Source organism: Lonchura striata, chromosome 9 (genome assembly GCF_046129695.1).
Source record: "Lonchura striata isolate bLonStr1 chromosome 9, bLonStr1.mat, whole genome shotgun sequence".
In the NCBI taxonomy this organism is placed as follows: Eukaryota; Metazoa; Chordata; class Aves; order Passeriformes; family Estrildidae; genus Lonchura; species Lonchura striata.
In genome coordinates, this window is record NC_134611.1 from 9,472,897 (window position 1) to 9,493,236 (window position 20,340).

Here is a 20,340-nt window from a genome sequence, read left to right on the forward strand (position 1 = left end):
TGTGGAGGAGGGTGCTTTCTCCATGGTCAGGGCTCCCCAGGCAGGTGGCTGTACATGCCAGGAACAGTTTAAGCAGAAGTGATTCTGCCCCCCTGCAGGAGTTTTTGGTACCACTTCCAGACCTGTGCTCTGTGACTCTACCAGACCACAGCTTTGTTTCTTTCCCTCCTTCATTCTTCTGCATTTGGTGGAGCAGCAGATCCCATGTGTTTCGTTTGGAGCTGCTGTCCCTGATGTCCCACTGAGGTTTTCCATTCCTGTGCCTGGGTTTATTAGCTGAAATGTGGCAGCACAGCTGGTCTCATAACTGTGCTTATTGCTTGGGATTTTTTTCTCACTTTGCAGCTTTTTATGAATATAGTGCATATGGCTTTCCTCTCCAAGGAGCAGTGCTATTTCCAAACTTTCCTCATGTGAATACTGTGTATTTCTAATGACAGGATTTCTCCCTCCCCCTCCAGCCCTGCAGTCGTGGCTTTTCCTGTCTCTGATGCCTTTTGCTGGCTGAAGATGCACTAGAACTAGTCCAGTGAAGCAGTTTAGAACCTAGATCCTGCATCCTGTGGGATGCAGTCACCAAAATGTGGAATCTTTGTGCAACTGATACTTTTTGGTATTGATGCTGGCTCACTTCATGTCTGCAGCACTTCCTGGGTTATCTGAAATTACTCATTTTTATATTAGAACCAACCTGTCAAATTGTCCAGGGCAGTCTGCAGACAGCTCTCACCTCCCATGTAGTAACACCAGTGCTGGCCTCCCCTCACTGCTCAGAAGCAGTGATTTTCTGTCAGCCCATACCAGGACACAATCACACGATGGAAAGTCTGGAATCAGGAACTCTCCAGGGTGTGCTGCCTTAACAGGATTTTGCGAACACATCCAAGGGGCCTCTCAGAAAAAAGCTGCAAAACATGTCCAGGAATGAGGAGCCTGTTTTGCCAGGCTGCCTGAACCCTGTGTCAGCACAGGGCTGGTTCCAGCTAGCAAGGTCTCTCATTCATTGTAACTTGGGGAGAGATATATGACTGCTCTTAGCATGGTCAGTGCAAAGTCTGGTTTATGTTTTTCCCCAGCTTTGCTGTTTATCAGATCTGGTTTGAGTCCATTATAATCTGACTTGGAAAAAAGAATTTCAGGCATGAAAACTGGGCTGATATTGTGGAGGTGTTTAGGGCTGGAAACCCCAAGAAACATCACAGTGCAGTAGAGCTCTTCTGCCTTCCAGTGGGCTGTTGGCTCATGGGCATTTGGTAACCTGATGATCGTGTCTCATTGCTGCCTATCCCTACCGTGACCACACTGCTTTGGCAGAGTCACTACAGGTCTCTTGCCTGGGCCTTAGCCCGAACATGTTTCGAAGTGTATCTGAAATGTATTTTTTTTTCTGAAGGAAGGAGAGCTGAGGAGGAGTTGCCTTTGCCTACCCAGAGTCACTGTATACTCCCAGTCAGAAAGCAGCCTGGCCTCCCACAGACTGCAGCCTCCAGAGCTGCCCATTGCTGGGAGTTTTGCTGCCTGCTTGCTTTGTTCTGTGTCACCTGAGAAGCTTCACTGCCAGCATTGGGTCTGTTTTGACTGGGTATCCTCATATGAGCTTTGCTGCTGTTTTCCCAAGGATGTAGAGGGTGATCTGGGACAGCAGGGGGGCACAGGAGAACAGTGGCTGAGGAAGCTGCTGCCTCTGCCTCTGTTGCTTTGGTGGAAACAGCCAATACTCTGACATTTGCTGACAGAGGATGCAACCCCAGCAGTGTCAGAGGGACATGGCTGATAGGTGTTACACAAGGGACTGAGTTCTATGTGGCTGATGCTTGAATGTGTTTTCTTAAAGCTCTGGTGACCTGCCAGCCAGATGAATTTCAGTGTGGTGATGGGGCCTGTATCCATGGAGCAAAGCAGTGTGACAAGGTGCGCGACTGTCCTGACAACAGTGACGAGGCCGGCTGTGTCCAAGGTGGGTACAGGTGCTCCTTGTACTCCATGGGGTAAATCTGCCAGGGCTGTGTGGCCTCTGGAAGGGGAAGAGGCCTGTGCCGCTCCTCTGGGCCATGCCAAGCTGCTTCCTGTACAGTTTCAAGCTATTCTGGCAGTGGGATTGCTTGGGAAAGATGATTGTGATGTCCAGGCAGACTGCATGACTAGAAAAGTTCTTTGCATGATGCTCAGGCTCAATGTTCATTTACTTAATCCCATCCCATGTCTGCTAATGACGCCCTCCTGAGCTTTATGTCAGCCTGTTTGTTGTCACGAGCCTCATCTAACTTAGCTGCTTTCCTCTCTTGCCCACCATGACAGAGTCAGCATGTGAAAGTCCCAGCAAGTTTCAGTGTAAGAGTGGAGAGTGCATTGACGGAGGCAAAGTGTGCGATTCACATAGAGACTGCAGGGACTGGTCTGACGAGCCTCTGAAAGATTGTGGTACAGTACTTGCCTTCTACGTGTTGCTCCTGTTGTAACTGCTTCCCCTCTTCTCCATCTGGTGCTCACAGCTTTGAATGTAACCACATGTAGCTGCTAATGCTATTTCTCACTCTGCTCCTCTTTCCTTGCCTTTATTCTCTCATCACCCTTCTTATGAATATAATTAGTAGCTTAGTCTGATCATCTGTAAGTTTGAACTGTACCCTTCTCCACTCAGTTTTTTATTCTTGGAGGGATGTATGAACTGAGCACGGGACTAGGAATGAGGAATTCCCCCTCTCCCCAAATACTAGTATCCTCCACAACACAGACCAATTTTTTTAGCTTCAGTGCCTAAATTATCTTTGAATTCTAAGATGATGATAACACCATAAAAATACAGTGTTGGGAACATGCTTTGAAGGTGAAAAAATGTAGAGTGGCAGCAACCCCTGAGAGAGGACTTTAGCCATTTCTGGGTTGTACATGTTGTTGCTGCTTCCCTCAGCAATGACAGCAGGCTGCTCTCTGCAGTGTCCTGCCAGCTCTGGGCTGTGGGAATGCCAGGAAAGTTGGGGCTGTTGGAGCCAGGGGAACAGAGTCCAGGCCACAGAGCTATGCCCTTCTCCGTAGGACAGCCCTCTCTAGCCTTTCCCACTAGGCATTGTGGGCACCAGCCCCAATCTGCAGCACTACTCAAACACATTTGTTGTTTTCCCCTGTGCAGAGATGCCTTGAACAGGCATCTCCTTCCATGATGATGTGGAGCTCAGTGGCTGCCCCTTCAATAACTCCCGTTCAGGAAGAACTGTCAGTCTCTCCCTGTTTTAGACAAGGAAGAATGTGTGCATGCCTAGTGAAGATGCTCCTACCTCATGCTTTCAGTGCCCTTGCTTTCTTCCACTAATCCACATCTCCCTGTTTTTCTGAGTAGGTGTTGCTGTGTCTGTCTGTGGAGGTTTCCCAACAAAGCTGGCAGCCCAGTTTGTCACAGGAGATGGGCAGTGGCACAGCTGGGCTGGTGCTCAAGCAGTGGTCACGGTGCCATGATTGGTGCAGCCCTGGGCTGACAATGAGGCATTGTCTGAGTTGGGAAGCAGAGAAGAGCCCCCAGGGGAAGGTGTTTCTCAAAAGACACAGTGCTGTGACTATAATGCTCACACACAGGTTATCCCCACAGGAGGCAGAGGTGCAGGACAAACTCCCCAGCCCGGTGTGTCTGTCTGGCCATGCTAAACTCTGCAGTGCCCTCTGAGTGTCCCCAGAAAAGCACTTCAGAAGGCAGGACAACGCTTGGCTATTTCAGTCAGGCAGAGAATATACTGCTGAGGTTTGGGTGAAGAGTAGCAGCTTCCCGGGGTCCTCCTGCCTGGCTCTGCTTGGCTCCTCTTCAGCTCCTCTTGAGAAGTGCAGCAAGTGAACCAGCACTTGATTTACAGCCCCTAAATCCACTTCAGAGAGCACCTCTGAAACCACAGGAATCACCTGAGTGAGAATTGGCTTGTTAATCAAAAGAGCCTTTGTAGTATTTTGCGGAGAGCAGTTGTGCGTGTTGACCCAATTTGCTACAGACCTGTGCAAGTGTAGGAGCTTTTTGTCCATAAGTGTCACTGAACAATGACAACACACAGTGGGACTGTAGGCAGCTTCTCAGAGCCTGGTGAACTTGCTCTTTTAATTATGTGTTGATATCTCTGTGTGTCCCTGCTAGGAAGGTGAAAGCATCCCAGAGCTGAGATGGATTCCTTCTGGCATGGTATTTTCCCAGTCTTACTGACTTAATTGGGTTGTGGTTGTTTCCATTTTCTTCCAAGAGCAATGGTTTAATAGCTCTGCTGTGCTGCTCACCTGCAGTGTGCAAGGAAGCAAGAAGTAAAAGAGAAATGAAAAATTTGCCTTTAAATTGCATTATAGATGGGAGCAAATCAGTTTTCCTTGTTCTGGTGAGTCCACTATCCCTGAAATGCAACAGCTCCTGTTCAGCAGTCTTCCTTAAGGAGAGAACTTTCCCTTCACCTTTTGTAGGTCAGTTAAAACAAGAAGAAATGTTTTCTCTGACAGGAAATTAGTTCTTCCCAACCTCTCATTCAGTTCTACTTTCAAGAATCCATTTCTTCTGTTTTTCATTTCAGCACTTGAGAGCAGGATCAGAGAGGTAGCCTTGGATTAGAAAAGGCTCCCAGAGAGGATAGGGGCTGTTGCTTCATAAATTGCACACTGGGGCTGCTGGGGGTGCCAGCAAAGACTGTTGTGGGGGACGTGTTTGTGGGAGGACTGTATCTCAGTGCTAATGGAATATCTCTGACAGACTGCACTTCAGTGTTTTCTGGAATTTTTCACATAGATCATTCCTTGGAGCTAGATGGGAAAATAGAGGATTTCAAAATAGCTGGCCCCTGGGAGATGAGAGTCCCTCAGCATGAATTATTAAAGCTCAGAGAGACTGTTCAGGAAAGTCAACATGAACCAGCACATAGGGAAGGAGGAGTATGCTGGTGAGGTCCCTTGGAAGTTTCTCACATGTGGCAGAACAGCTCAAAGCAGCAGCTCTCTGAAGGGATGAGATGCAGAGATGCTGTATCCCCAGGGCTCCCCATTCATTCAGCCACTAGCTTTGAGTCCAAATGATCCCCTAGTGTTGGTTTGGAATAATAAAGAGCAAGAGAGTGATACAGTGGAGGCTTCCTGTCTGTGAAGGCACTCATGCTCGTCAAAACTAATAGAAATGGGAAAATTTCTGAGGAAATTTCTTAATTTTATTCCATCTCACTACTAAAAGCCCCCATTTGTCATAGGTGGTCTGTGTATCCCCTGCAGGTGTTAACGAATGCTCGATGAACAACGGTGGCTGCTCACACATATGCAAAGATTTGAAGATTGGTTACGAGTGCGAATGCCCGCCTGGATACAAGCTTCTGGATAAAAAAACGTGTGGAGGTAATTGACATGCAAACAGCAGTCCCTTGTGTTTCACCATAGAGAGACGTGATTATATTCACTTGAGCATTGCTCCATCACAGATGGTTTGATTTCAAGTTATTGATGGGTTTCAAACACTCCTTTCAGACATAGATGAATGTGAGAATCCAGACGCTTGTAGCCAGATCTGCATTAATTACAAGGGAGATTACAAATGTGAGTGCTACGAAGGATACGAGATGGACACCCTGTCCAAGAACTGCAAAGCTGTAGGTAAGACAACGCCACAGGCACTAAAACTCTGCTTGCTCAACAGCACAACTCCGATAAGAAAACACGCTCGCAGGGCTGAGGCAGGGGAACGGAAACAAAAGGAAACAGGCAAATCAAGCAAAGAAATTTCACTGTGAGCAGCACAGAGCTGCTGCAGCAATAGCAGATGCGTCTCTAGGCAAGAACTACTGATCATGCAGATCAGAATATTTTAACAGTGTACAGAGCAAGATTGCAGTCACTACTTGGCTGTTTGAAGCTGAAACTAGAAAAGAAAGTCTCTTGACAGGTGTTATTGAAAACAGTGCAGCAAAAACATTTTGTGGTAGTAGTATTGAACGAAAGAAAGAAAACATCCTGATTAAAACAGGGTAGCTGAGCCAGCCCTCCACCCTCCCAGCTGTAAGTCACCAAAATCTGGCCCAGGATTTTGTGCTGAAATGAATTGAAGGTGAGGCCATTCCCCAGAGTTTTGCTCGTGGCTTAGCAGAACAGGCTGTCCAAGTGCCAGTGTGTGTCCAGGGACCACAGGGGTGCCTGCGTGGGACAGCCCTGCCTCTGGAGCAACTTTCCACTTGCTTCCAGTGTGCTGTAAAGCTTCTGTAGAAACACAGCTATCAGTGACTGGTAGTTCCACTGTTGTTTGAGAAATGAAAGTTGAATCCAGCCCTTGGGACAGCTGCGAAATGACAAATGTGCTGATTTTCTGTGGTAGGCAAGAGCCCATACCTGATCTTCACCAATCGCCACGAGGTCCGTAAAATAGACCTGGTGAAAAGGGACTATTCCCGTATCATTCCCATGCTGAAGAACGTGGTGGCGCTGGATGTGGAGGTGTCAACAAACAGAATATATTGGTGTGACTTGTTCTACCGAAAAATCTACAGGTAAGGGGCAAGAAAGGATGTGTGTGTTGGTCCCTTGCCAAAGCTGCATTCCATCTGCATCCCCTAAAGCAGTCCAGAGAGCAGTGCAGGGTATGGGGCACCTGAGGGCTTTTCTGCCTTGACAGGATAACTTGTTGTGGCCCAGACTTGGTAATCTTTTTTGGGAACAGATAAAGACATCAGAGGCTTGTGCAGTTATCTCTTTGATAATACAGGGTGACTGTTCATCAATGCCAGATCCTGCTGCACTCGAGCAGTTAAATGTAGGCTCTTGTTTCCTGAACCATGGATGCTGCAAAGCAGGGCCAAGGCTGCTGCTGTGCTGTGAGTGTTGTATAGGAAGCCACAAAGGACCTGGCATCAGGAAGCACAAAGCAGGCAAATGGTGGGAGCAAGGAGGCAGTAACACAGACACAAGCTGCTGTCCACTGCAGTCTCTGGTAGGCACAGCACCTGACCACTGGTAGGCTGGATTTAAATTTCACAGCACCTGACCACAGTACACATTCTGTAACTCTCATTCTCACTCTCCTTCAGCTGTTTTTATGGTGTCCATCACAGTTATTACGGGCTTGTGAGTATGCTTGGCCAAAAAAGCATTTAATTTATGTGCTGAAAATCCCCCGTGTATATTCTGATTTGCACAGCTATTGCAGCTTCTGCAGTGGTTTGCTCTGGATTTCAGCTAATGCTCAGGCACAGGCTGACTGGTGTCAGCACATGGGAGCCAAGCCAGGGTTTCTACAGGCTCTGGTAGCTCCCATGCCCTGCAGGAATATCTGCCCAGGCTGTGCTGGGTATTGACCACCAGTAGCTGGGCAGGTACCCTGAGGGGCCTGTGGGGCTCTGAAAGTGGGGGGATGGTTCAGAAGAAAGCTCTCAGCACTCACTGGGTCTGTCTCAGCAAGGGCTGAGTTCATACACAGAGAATTATTCAAGACACTGCTCCTGCAGCTCTCCAACAGCAAATATGCTGGAGTCCCTGGGAACAAGCAGTCTGTGGTTGAGAGGCTATTGCAAGGTGAAAGCTGTGGTACAGGAGGTAATAGCTGGCAAGAGAGCCTGTCTTTCATAATGGTCACCTCATTTGCCTTTCCAAATCCTGTCCTGTTGAAGTGATGACTCTTTGGGGTGTCAATCTTTATTTAGTTACTCCAAGAATTGAAAAGTCTCCTGTACTTGAGCCCTTCCATTGTGGAAGCTTCAGGAGCCTCTTTGCTTTCCCTCCTGTGCAGATATAGGTGGGAAGCAGGGAACACAGCAGTTCCACTGGCAAGGGATTACCTGGCCTGGAGCTGTGAACTAAGAGCATGGGGTGCTTGTCACACTGGAATACTGGAATCTTGGGAGCACTGTCAGATGTCCATAGAGCCCTGAGGTACCATTCCTGTGGTGGTGGGTCAGAGACAAACCAAAACCATAGAGAAACTGCAGCAGTGGGCTGGTTATTCAGGATGACTCTGCACAGCCATTCCAGCCCTGACTCCAGATTGTAAAACTGTCAGAATTCCTAGGTTAGATGTTTCGATTCCAAGGCTCTAATCTGATATTGGAGAACTCAGGTTCCATACAATTCACTTTTTCATTCCATGAGCAAAGGAATGATAGTGAAGAGGAAGCATCTTATGATTTCAAATATTTGGTGTGAGGGGCAGAAACTTCCTGCTGCTTTATAACTGTTCTAAGATGTACTGAGTTATTCTAAGAGCCAGAGTAAGCTTCTGCAAACACTGATGCAAACTCAGAATAACTAATTTCAGTGCACTCAGCATAATTGATATTGAGAGCAGAATCAGACTATGTGGTTGTAGGAGCAACATTCCAGTTATTTATGAAACATCCATGTGGAGTCTGCTGCCTTTCATTATCATTTTGAAAGATTTTTGAGGCTGCCACTAATATTTAGTGAACATTTTGTTTTTATCTAGTGAAATCACTTGCCAAATTAATGCAGCTTCATGAATTCTTTTGATGAGTCATAATTAGCTACGCAGCTCCTAATTCTGCGGTACATTTAAGCACATTTCTTGCATGTTCAGTTCAACTCTGTTCAGCAGAGCTCTGGGGATTATATTTTTAATGTCCATAAATCCCACAAATCAGTGCTGTTGAAGTTAGCATGCCAGAAGTCAAATGTTTTCCTGAATTGTGCAGTTACAGTACAAAGCAGGTAGAATGACAAAATGCACAGTTCCCTACCGTGGAAATGCTGCCATATGGGAATGGGGAAATAAGAGGCTGTGGAGAAAGCAGAAGGTTGTAGGAGCACCATAAGGGTTCCTGTGTAGCCACGCTGCCCCTGGGGCCCAGTTCTGGAGCCCTGTGGGAGCCCTGTGGGAGCCCTGTGACCTCCTGTCCCTGCAGCGCCTACATCGACAAAGCGAGTGACACGGCCGAGCAGGTGATCCTCATCGACAGCCAGCTCAACTCCCCCGAGGGACTGGCCATTGACTGGGTCCATAAGAACATCTACTGGACAGACTCTGGAAACAAGACCATCTCAGTGGCCACTGCAGATGGAAGCAGGAGGAGGACACTTTTCAACAGTGACCTCAGTGAGCCCAGAGCCATCGCTGTGGACCCCACACAGAGGTAGGTGTGCACACCCCAAACACCCCTTTGCCAACAGAGACATTCTAGTCACAAACCTGGGGATAGTTCACATCTCACCAGGACTTCAGGTGCTCTTTTAAGATACACCGTGCAATGGGATTATGGAGGTGATTTAACTAGCATTAAGTTGGCAAGGTTCCTGCTGTCAAAGTCTGTTCAGAGCCAGTTCATGTGTTCAATGGGCCTGAGCAGGTCCTGGCACAGAGGCTGTGCTGGAAAATGAAGTCTGTCTGACTTGTGTTTGGGCTATTTGGATGAGTGAAAGCCAACAAGCACAGCAGGAGAGTTTTCAGGGGTTACTTACTGGGGTGAGATGCTGCATTCTGGTGCAAGTTTTGTGGCAGATTACCCAGTGGGAGAACTGCATGTGGTTCCACCAGAGGAATTAACTGCTATCATAAGGAGAGAATCTCTGGGCACCTCCTACTGCAATCAGCAGTGCAGGTTTCTTAACTGGAGTCCAGGTTATTGCTTTCTTACCTCTGCCTCTCTCAGGTTCATGTACTGGTCTGACTGGGGAGACAAAGCCAAGATCGAGAAGGCCGGTCTGAACGGCGTGGGGCGGCAGGTGCTGGTCACCGACAACATCGAGTGGCCAAATGGCATCACACTTGGTAAGTGCCCAGGTCAGAGCTGCAGCACCCACTGGGGCTGAGGGAAATCTAGTTTCATTGTTAAGTAGGAAAACAAAATCATAAATGCTCAAAAGCACCTGCACACACAAATCCTAAACTGGTCAGTCGGTCACTACTGCTCACATGAGCTCCCTTATTTCAGCAGCATAGATAGGAAGTCTTGCTGCAGTCAGAACTCACACTGCAGGAGCCTTGAGTTGCTTGTCTTTGTGCCTTAAGGCAAAAGAAAATTTTGGGGAAGAATGTGGCAAACCTTTAGGAGTCTGAAAAGCATTTGAGTCCTTGGTGTTAAATGTCTCTGTACCTGGGCCTGTCTCAGGAGCAGTGTCAGGATCCTGCACTGGACTGCTGAATGGTGCACAGTGTGTCAGGGAGAGGGACAGGGCCTGCAGAGCCCATCCATTCCCTGTCACCATTCCCTGCCTGCCCAGCTGCTCAGGGTGAATAGAAGCCATCAGAGGTCTGTGGTGGTTCTCATTCGCACACCAAGCAGCAGAGTGGGAAGGAGGTTTCATGGAGCAGCAGGGAACATCCTGCTCTGGAGCTGGAGCTGTGTCTGTTTAACACCATGCAGATGTGAGGTTCTTTGCTTGGCTTTGAAAATGCTGGCTGTGGCAAGGATGGAGAAGGAAATGCTGCTGCCGTTACATACTGCTGAAGTGCTACTGCTGTGAACAAATAATGTTATCATTTAGTAATTAAGAAATTAATTAATGACTTGTTTTGTTGGCTCTCATCCACTTGCATTCTGTTCAGTGAATCCCATCCAAAATGAGTGAATTTGCTCCAGAAAGAGAAATGCAATTCTCAGCATTCCAAGTAACACTGGATCCTTTCCTCTTGCTGTTACCTGCACCCTCTCCAAACCTGGCTGGTTGTGCTAGGAATGTCCCCACCAGCAGATTCCCCCAGCCTGCAGCATGAGAAGGGTCTCCTGGCCCAGGATTCTTCTTCACTGAAAATGTGTGAATCTCACAGCTCCTTCAGAGAGGTGTTTCATTGGAATCTCAGTAGTTGTTCTCCAGCAAAAGGCCAAGGCCTGAACAACCTTGGGAGGGATGAAGCTTCTCACTCAGGCACTGATGGAGAGAATCTGGGAAGCCCAAACTGCTGCTTCCCTGCTGCTCCTGGTAACAAAAGAACCTCACTGTACAAGGCTGTCAGTCAGGCATTCCCCACACACACAGAGCAGAATGTTCCTCCTTTTTTATCTTATTTATAGGGTCTTATCCCAGCATATCTGGGCACTGATTCAAAATCAGAACTAGTGTTAAAAAAAAGAGGCCCAATAATAAAGAGATTAGTCATGCTGCCAGCAGGAAAAACATGCTGGGCAAGAGCAAGAGTTGCAAGAGCTGTGTGTAATTTTGCTTCATTGTGTTTCACTTTCCAGATTTGCTGAATCAGCGGCTCTACTGGGTAGACTCCAAATTGCATTCACTGTCCTGCATTGATTTCAATGGCAGCAACAGAAAAGTTCTGATCTCCTCTGTGGATGATCTGAGCCATCCTTTTGGCTTGGCAGTGTTTGAGGTAAGAGTGGAAAACGGATGCAGAACAGACTGGAGCCTGCAAGAGGTCTCAGAGCTCTTCTTGATTTAAAGTTCTGCCTTTTGCACAGCACAGAGCTCAGTGAGGGCAGTCGCTGCTATAGAAACCAATTAACCTCGTGTGGGTTCAGTAGGGAAATTGGTTTTTAAAGCCCTTAATCAAGAGCAAAGTGTTATCTCATGCTTTTATCTAATGCAGCACCAGTGCATTAAATGACCAGGGGAGCAAAGGCTTCAACTTTGGCACTCACTGTAGGTAAGTTATAGCACAGAAAGGTCCACTTGGGTTCTGGATGTGGAAAACTCTTATCCTTAAATCCCTTATTCCTCCTATGTGAAGTGTGTGATATCTGGGCATCTAACTTTGTGCACAGGTTTCTCCAGGTTATTGTTGCTCTTCAGAGCTATCCCCATCAGCAGCATTTGGAAGGATCTCTTAGGTTATTTCACCTCTCTCTATCCTTCCTGGTTAGAATAACAGATAACCCTTTTGCTAAGCTGTGCTTGTTGTCCAGCAGTGTGGCTTCATTGTGGAAATAAACATGGGTTTAGGAGGCAGCAGGACACACAGATGACCAAGCAATTAAACTGTTTGGTAATAATGTGATTCCTGAGTACCTCTTCCACCAGTAGTTCTGTATCTTCAGGCATAGTATGCCATGCAACAGATACTAATATAAAAGAGAAACAGATGCTCAGCTTCCAGGTGTGCTCTAGGCGTGGGCCTCTTCACAGATACCTGTTTAATGCAGATCTTATCTTGGGAAAGGAGGAAAAAGTCAACAAGGTAACAAATGTTTCCAGTACAGTGTGTGGCCCTTTGCTCATGATCTACCCCAGCTTACAAAGAAAAAGCAGTTCAGAAACAACATAGATGTGACTTGTCTGTACCTTACCAAATTTCTGCTCGCTCACCTCAGTCTCAGAGCTACTCAAAATTACATGGCACATTGTAAACTTGTGGGAGTGCTGGGCTTTTGAACATTGTCCAAAATAGAAAAAAGCTGCAACAGAAGTAGCAGAACAGAAGGTGCCCTAAGGTAGGAGCATGGTGCACTGATTTTTTGACTGCTGGAGTTTAATCCAACTGGAGTAGGATTTGAGCAGACCAGGTCAGGAATCTGTGCATTCATTTCCTGCAGGACAGAGTGTTCTGGACTGACCTGGAGAACGAGGCGATCTTCAGCGCAAACAGGCTCAATGGCTTGGACATCTCCATTCTGGCAGAGAATCTCAATAACCCTCATGACATCGTGGTGTTTCATGAATTAAAGCAGCCCAAAGGTGAGAGGTGTCCTCAGGATGTCATGGCCCTGAATCAGGTTTGTTTGAGCTGGCAAATGAAATGCTCCCTGATGGTTCTTGATGAGGGTAATAATGGGAAATCAATGCCTAATGTTTGAAGTTCCTGCATAATTAATTCAGCAGCAGCATTTATTGAAGAATCTGCAATTGCTAATAGCTGTTTAATTAGCATCTTTGATAACAGTGAGTTACTCTTGTCACTGTGATGCTTCCCATTCATTATGTATTTGGCAAGCTTTTATAGTACTTTGTAAGGTTCCACTCTACCGTACAAACTGTAAAGATGCTTAGGCAGCCTGATAAATTGAGGTAGGGAGTGGGAGAAGGTCTTTTCAGAGGATCTGATATTTCTTTGCCAGGGGCAGGAAATAAATTATTAGAAAAATAACTTGTCTTTTCTTCCATCCTTGAACAGCTCCAGATTCCTGTGAGCTCAGCCCCCAGCCAAATGGAGGCTGTGACTATTTGTGTCTTCCTGCACCTCAGATCTCTCCCCATTCCCCCATGTACACATGTGCCTGTCCTGACAATATGTGGCTGGGTCCTGACATGAAAAAATGCTACAAAGGTAAATACAATCACATCTCCATTTGTCCCAACAAAATCATACTTAAGTGAATATATTTCCTGATGGTGAAAACTCAAACACTGACTTCTGGATTCCACTCCTTGCTGCCCTCTGAGCACAGCAGCATTGTGGCGTCCTTTGTTGAAAGCTTGCTTATTTTGGAAGGCATAACCAGAAAAAGATACGGCAGGAAGGGGGGGAAAAAAGAGCTAGGGATCAGTGCTAGAAGTGTGAATAGTCAATAAACCATTAAAATTGATTACTCATAATATATTAATCATGTAATATATATATGTATGCAATGTATACTTATATATATATTTAGTTATCTATATATCTGTGTATAGATAGATACCAGATCTGAAGAGGACACAGTTGTTGCTGATAATATCCTGAAGAGACGAGTGGCTTCACTGTAGTTTTTCCTAACATGCCATGAGTTCCTGGTACAAATTCAGAATCTTAGAGGTTCTCAAAAACCCCCAAGTTTGTGGTCTTCTTAGCTACCTTCAATACAGACTGCTTTTTTTATTAGTATTAATTAATCAAGCTTGACTTCAGGAAATAATTTCTGTAGCTTTAGGCAGAGCACTGTCAATAGTTTGACTACCTGAGAAATAGAATTGGAATTTAGTTTCTGTTTCTCTTCATTAAACATAACAATCCTTTCTAGAGTTATATCACCATTTGTGATTTGTTAGGTGTACTTGCTTTAACCAAATTTCATTGTTGCTCTTGGTTTTCAGATCTTCCAACCACTGCAACTCCTGTAGTGGTTTCCACAACCACCGCGTCCCGTGCTGATGGCACCACAACCATCGCTGCTGGACCTGGCAGTGCCAATGACACCACTGAAGTTGTTCCCAAAGCTGTACCAGAAGCTACAATCACCACCCCAAGTCATTTACCTTCCACCACATCCATCCTGATAGACTCTGAGATGACCACTGGAAACAGCAATTTATCACAGCACTGTAAGAGAATGAGATTCCTTTCCTTCTCCTATATCACAGCTTCTCATGCACTGGTGGGAGACCTGCCCTAATGTCTGAATTCCAGAGGAGTCAGGTGCAGGCACACCCTGGTGCACAGCAGGAGACATCAGCTCCTCTCTCTGCAGGCACCTGGGTTATGATGGCTGCTGTAATTCCAGTCACTTGGCATGTCATAGAATTTGTATCAGCTTTTATCCAAGGCACATGAACAGCCCTGAGAGTTCACATCAGCCCTTACCTTGTGCCCAGTACTGGCGCATCCCAGCTTCAGTGCTGCAAACAGTAGAATGGATGATTCTGCAGATGCTTCACCTATTTTAATTGTTTAACAATTAATGTGATCCAGCACAAGTTCTGGGTGAAAAATTCCCTCTGTGCATCTTTAGTGCTGCTGGACATGTGGAATCACTACAGCCCAAGACAAGCTGCCTCTGGTTTGTGTGTCCGTGCTTGGCATGTTAATGTGGCCTCATCATGACACAGGTTTGAAGTTTTGCATTATTTATCAGAAGAGTATCCCAGTGGAGAGCACTAATAGGCTCTCCTCAATGGAGCACCAGGCTCAATCTCAGCGCTAGCAGGCAATCCCTCCAGGTCCTGCTGCCAAGGCAAAACAAAAAGGCTGAACTGCTATTAAAAAAAAAAAAAACAAAATTCTAGTCCAGAGAAAAGATTTTGCTCCACAAGACCTCTGACATGCATGTTTAAAAACAGTGAAATGCTGTTTTCCCACAAATATTTTCCATTATATCTGGAAAGAGCAGTACACCTCTCCTGTCTGTAGAACTGTGCTGCATGGGGAAAGCACAGTCCAATGGCTAAAATGCCTTCAGTTCTCTTTGGGCAAGTTTCTTTCAAATGCAACAACTGCCTTTTTAATAAGCCATGGAAGCAAAGTTCTTTTATTGTCTACTTTGGAAATAGTGTGGGTTTTTATTAAGTAAATAACTATGTAATGGAATAGCCTGACACAGGGAAGTATTTAGAAGTTACATGAATTGGTGTATCAAAAGAAAAAGTACAGTTAGTTCCTCCTCTTGCAACTCCTGATACTTTAGCAAAAGCAATTTTTCTCTACTGATACCCTATATGAGAGCTCAGAGCAAACATTTTAAAGTATAGAACTTGAATGGTTATATTGAATTTTTTAAAATTATATTTCCTGTAATTGTTTTTTTCTAAGTACAGTATTGAGTTTTGAGACCATTCTTGCATAGTGGGGCAGGCTGCAGCAATGAGGGATAGATGTGTTCACTAACTCCTTAGCTGTAAATAATAAAACAGGAAAAAATTAAACAGAGAAGCTGTGTAGATGGCTTTGAACTGCATTCTTTTTCTGACAGCTCAATAAGTCACTCACTGTGTCAATACTAGAAAGTGTGAATTTTTAGGAATACTATTCACCGTCCCCTGATGCGTGCATGGCATTTCCACTAAATGTCAGGTTTTTAAAATGGCCTCCTTTTTTGTGTGTGAAAATTGGAGGCCCAAGCACGCATTTCTCTTTCAGCCCTGGAGCGTGTCCCTTCACTGGCCTCGAGCTCTGAGGTGTCCCTGTCCCCCGGCGAGACAGCAGTGCTGCAGGGACCTCGTTCCTCAGGAGAAGGAGCTCGGCTCAGCCCAGATCTGTGTGCACTGCTCAGTGTCACCAGAATAATTCTATTATTAAACTTTTTGTAAATTCTTTAATTGAAAAAGCTTTCTGATAGGCAGAACAGCACAGGTACTAACAAAAAACATTCTTTAAAAGCAGCAAACTAGTTAAATGATCGAACACTTCTGTAATTACAGATGCAAATGATGATGAAGGCTTCGGTTCAACTGTGACAGCAGCTGTGATTGGGATTGTCATTCCTGTGGGTAAGCAGATTGGATTTAACCTTTGAAGGAGTTCACCAAAATGCAATACCCAAATTTTGTATTTATCACAGTAAATACACTTTTCCAGTTTCAGGGGTGGGGTGGGAAAGAGAACAGGAACTGCTGAACTGGGGAAGAGTAGCCCAGCTTTGAGAAAATGTTATGAGGATGGCTGCTAACATGGGAACATCCCAGCAGATCCATGCCTGCCTAACAGCCCTTTCTCTCCCCTCTCCTCAGTGGTCATTGGCTTGCTGTGCATGGGGGGATACCTCATCTGGAGAAACTGGAAACGGAAGAATACTAAAAGCATGAATTTTGATAATCCAGTTTATAGGAAGACAACAGAAGAGGAAGACGAAGATGAAATCCACATTGGGCGAACTGCCCAAATTGGACACGTGTACCCAGCAGTAAGTACCTGAGGAGATGGCTGCTGGAGAAAATTAATTCTGTTGAGAGTTCCATTAGAGAATTTGGATTAGTGTTATTTCTTTGCCACATAATAACAAAAACCAGAATTTCTTTAGTATCATTGATTAGGCAGAAGCCCAAACTTCTGGCAGCCCATGCAGTTGTCTTAGAATGTAGTGCTCTAGATCAGATACTCAGGTCAAATGAAGAATAATTGTCCTAATCAGGGTATCAATCTGACAAATGTAAAGCTACCTCAGGATGGGACAGGTGATTACTCATCCCCCACTGGATTCCATTTTATCTGTGCTTAGGCTGCTACCACATGTCCAAACTATCTTAAGGATAAATTCAGTTTCTCTACATACCAAGGAGCATATTTTCTCTATAGTAAAAAAAAGTCACATTCCTCAGAAGGAGAGGTGACTGAGGTTCTGTAAGAAGTTAAGGAAAAGGATCCTCTGTCACAGCACCATCCCTGGGGACAGGAGCACTGGCAGGTATAAGTGCATTGTATTTTCAGAAGAGAACAGGAAGAGTCAGAGTAATGAGTGAAGGCAGTACAGTCCTGCAGGCAGGCAGGTGGGTGGATAATGTTCTCTATTATCTAAAGGTCCCATACAAAATCACACTGGAGAAACTGCCATCCCTTACAAGGAATTTTATCCAATATATATGGGCAGAAAACTTCCCAGCACCTCTTTAGTAACACTTGAGCAAGTGTCCTCATTTGGGGAATAAAGAAATCACTATCTAGAATAGACTCGTCACCAATACAGTAGGGACAGCCATGCGAGTTCTAACAAGAAGTACAAGTTAGCACCAGTATCACAGTTCACAAAAGTGTGTTTTTTCCCTCCCCAGCGTGTAGCATTAAGCTTAGAAGATGATGGGTTGCCGTGAGAATGAAGATGCTGCTCCAATCATCAGACACTGAACAAATCTGCTTTGGATCACAGAACCTGCTTCTTCTTTTTGGTCATTATTTATGTTGCAGAAGGGTAACCACAAAGTTATAATGAACTGCAAACATCCAAAGGATGTGAGAGTTTTGTATGTATAATCTTTTATACACATTTTAACTTGTTGCACTACCCATTTGTGATAGTGAATAAGCGACAGCTGAGCTACTAACTCAATGTACATAACCAGCCAGGCTGAAGGTTCAGTAGCTATTGCTTTATTTTAAGACTATATTTATAGATATTTTGTAAATATGTTGAATATGCTTTGTGGCTATCCATCAACATAAGTAAAATAAATTCTGTACAGGCAGTTTAGAAATATTTATTAACAAAATCTGGATTATAAGATCTGTTCTGTAAATATAGTAGAGGGGTGAGAGTATTTATTTTTTGTATGTTTGGCTTGCTGTGCATAGATTATCTGTGTATATATCTATCTGGATGAGATAGATATATAGGCATATAAATATATACATATATATAAATATATATACATATATTTTAAAACTACTAGCCTACATTTATGAAAAATAGGAATAATTGAATATTTACAGGATGTTTGAAAAGTTTGCTTTGAAGTCTAAAGACACTATGTAAGAAAGAGCTGTAGTGTAAGATAGCTGACTAGTGAAGCACTCCATAACAAACAGCTCCTGATTTCCATCCTGGCTCTTAAGGGCTTCTTTTACATTTTCCAGTCTTTCAATGAAGAATCCATGCAGTGCATTTAACTGGAGAGCTATTGCTTACAGCATTTCAGTCAGAACAAACTACAGCATCCAGGGTTTTTGTGCTGTGTTGTTGCTTTTTGTACAGCTTGGTACAAATCTGATTTGGTTTTTGTTTTTTTGTTTCTAAATGTAAATCTAAATGCTTTTCCTCACTAGGGATCTTGCATCTCTTAAATCAGCTCAGAATTAACAGAAACAAAGATTTAGCCATATATTTCCACACTCCCAAGTGAGCACTCTCCCTGGTTCATCAGGAAAATAATAACAAAAGTCACTTCCCTCCTTGCACTTGTCCCCTGCTCATACTGATAAAAATCCAATTTTAGGAGCTGCTGTGGCACACACAGAACTCTTCCCAAGTCCTGCCTGTGGAACAAGCTGCCCATGGCAGGTCTCCCAGAGCACTGGGCAAGGAGGCCAGAGCAGGTTAAAAACTCCCAGCCTTTCCAGTGTGGCTGGGTCATCCTGCACCTGACAGGAAAATCACTTGGCTTTTCTCATCTCATTCTATAGAATTTCCTGGGAATTCTGTGGGAAGTGAATACACTTACCTCCCACTGCATAATGGGCTAGTACCTCCCTGAACTGTACCAAATCCTAGAGAAATCTTCCTCATGTTTTTATGTCAGTCCAAGCTTTTGTATTTGAGTGAGTGGAAAAAACTCAGACTGAGTAGGTTTGGGTTGTGGTTCTTTTTTTTTTTTTTTCATTTCTTTTAGAATAAATTTACAGAGTAATGTGAGCTGGAAGCTGGTTCTTGACTAAGAGAAGAAAGAAGATGTTTAAAGCCCTGGTATGCATTACAGCCATAATACATAATCTCAAATGCCTCATGGCATACATAGACAATACAGAAGTAATCAAGCATCCTTCTATTCCAAATTTTAGATTTTAAGGGAGTGACAACATGAGTTATCCCATTATTGTTTTAAGGTATGAAGCTCTCTTTCTATAAATCCATGCACTGTGTGCATGAAGAAAAAAGCTGAGAAAGGCTGTATGTGATAACACTGTAACTAACAGATGAATGTAAATATATATGAAAGTTCTACAGTTTTGATACTTTTTTAAGAACACACAAACAAACCTGTACAAACCACATGTAAAAGACTGCAGGTTTTTTCAAACCATTGTAAATGAACTCAATGTGCAGTGCTGATTTCAATCTTTACAGATTTATAACTACTGAGAAGTCAAATACCAAATTTGTTTTTTAAGAAATTAATTATTTTAAATAATGGTTCAGATTGGTAGGGTGATATTTAACATGGTAATCATTTCTGCTCTGTCTTGTCATACTGAAGTTCTGTTAGAGTAAGTCCTTGCTTGGTGCCTTTTGTGTTTCAGTTCTGACCTTCCAGACAAAAGGCCCAGGGAGGGGTGGGGGGGGCTCTGTGTAACACTTGCTGTACTGGAAACCAAATGAACACGTTTGTAAAACAGTGCACTGTTTCTATAGAAAGATTAAATTTTTTTATCTGGGATTACTGAACTAATTGCTTCATGGTGTCTGAAAGGGGACTGTATCATATTTTGGTCTAAGTTTTCCATAACTCTTAATTGCCCAAAGCCAGAGTGGGATTTGGGAGCAGTGCTGTGTAATGCAGCTGCCCAGCTGCAGTGTCACAACAGGAGCACTGGGGACAGTTCATATTCCACAACAGAGCACTTTGTTCTGAAGTGTCTTTTTCTGCCATGTTGGTTTTGGTCACCTGCAAATGACATGGAAAAAACAGCACCAGCTTCATTTCCTTGACTCAGTGATGAACCGGAGTAAAACCTCCAGTGGTACAAGTACACCAGTCCTTTCCCAGTGTGAGAAAATGTCCCAGAACTGAGCAGTGCCCGCACCACAATTGATGGAGTTTTTCACCCGAACTATTACATGCTGAACTATTCAACAACTAATTGCAAGCGACTTGGTTTCTTCTTGGAGCTTCTGGTAAAACACCTAAACATGCTGCAAAACTCCTTAGAGCCACACTTATGCCATCTTGGAAAAAAGGCAGAAATACTGCTGTTCTTGGAATGTCAAGAGGCAAGCTCAACTTTTTTTCTTTTAAACATACAAACAGTCCCTCCCATAGAAATAAAGCTGGAAAAAGGTTTATGTACTGGAAGTAGGACAATAATTCTGGCTGGACACATAAGTGACTCAGAACTAAACACACTGTTAGCTTGCTCTCTCTTCCCTGTCTCTTGAAAAATGAAATCCTGGATAA

At 44.5% G+C, this 20,340-nt stretch overlaps 1 protein-coding gene across 2 annotated transcripts in view; it reads left to right on the forward strand.

Moving 5' to 3' along the window:
* Positions 1 to 19,610, forward strand: part of LRP8 (LDL receptor related protein 8) — a 169,864-nt gene extending 150,254 nt beyond the window's left edge. The window contains exons 6-19 of one of the 2 annotated variants that reach the window (XM_021529653.2): positions 1,835 to 1,957; positions 2,299 to 2,421; positions 5,221 to 5,340; positions 5,470 to 5,595; positions 6,311 to 6,482; positions 8,847 to 9,074; positions 9,591 to 9,709; positions 11,124 to 11,263; positions 12,423 to 12,564; positions 13,001 to 13,153; positions 13,900 to 14,127; positions 15,940 to 16,008; positions 16,249 to 16,421; positions 17,287 to 19,610. In XM_021529653.2, the coding sequence (XP_021385328.2) occupies positions 1,835 to 1,957; positions 2,299 to 2,421; positions 5,221 to 5,340; positions 5,470 to 5,595; positions 6,311 to 6,482; positions 8,847 to 9,074; positions 9,591 to 9,709; positions 11,124 to 11,263; positions 12,423 to 12,564; positions 13,001 to 13,153; positions 13,900 to 14,127; positions 15,940 to 16,008; positions 16,249 to 16,421; positions 17,287 to 17,325 (1,955 nt within the window). In that variant the 3' untranslated portion in view covers positions 17,326 to 19,610. The remainder of the gene's footprint in view (positions 1 to 1,834; positions 1,958 to 2,298; positions 2,422 to 5,220; positions 5,341 to 5,469; positions 5,596 to 6,310; positions 6,483 to 8,846; positions 9,075 to 9,590; positions 9,710 to 11,123; positions 11,264 to 12,422; positions 12,565 to 13,000; positions 13,154 to 13,899; positions 14,128 to 15,939; positions 16,009 to 16,248; positions 16,422 to 17,286) is intronic. The other variant, XM_021529661.2, reaches the window with a different exon arrangement.
* Positions 19,611 to 20,340: the final 730 nt, after the last annotated feature.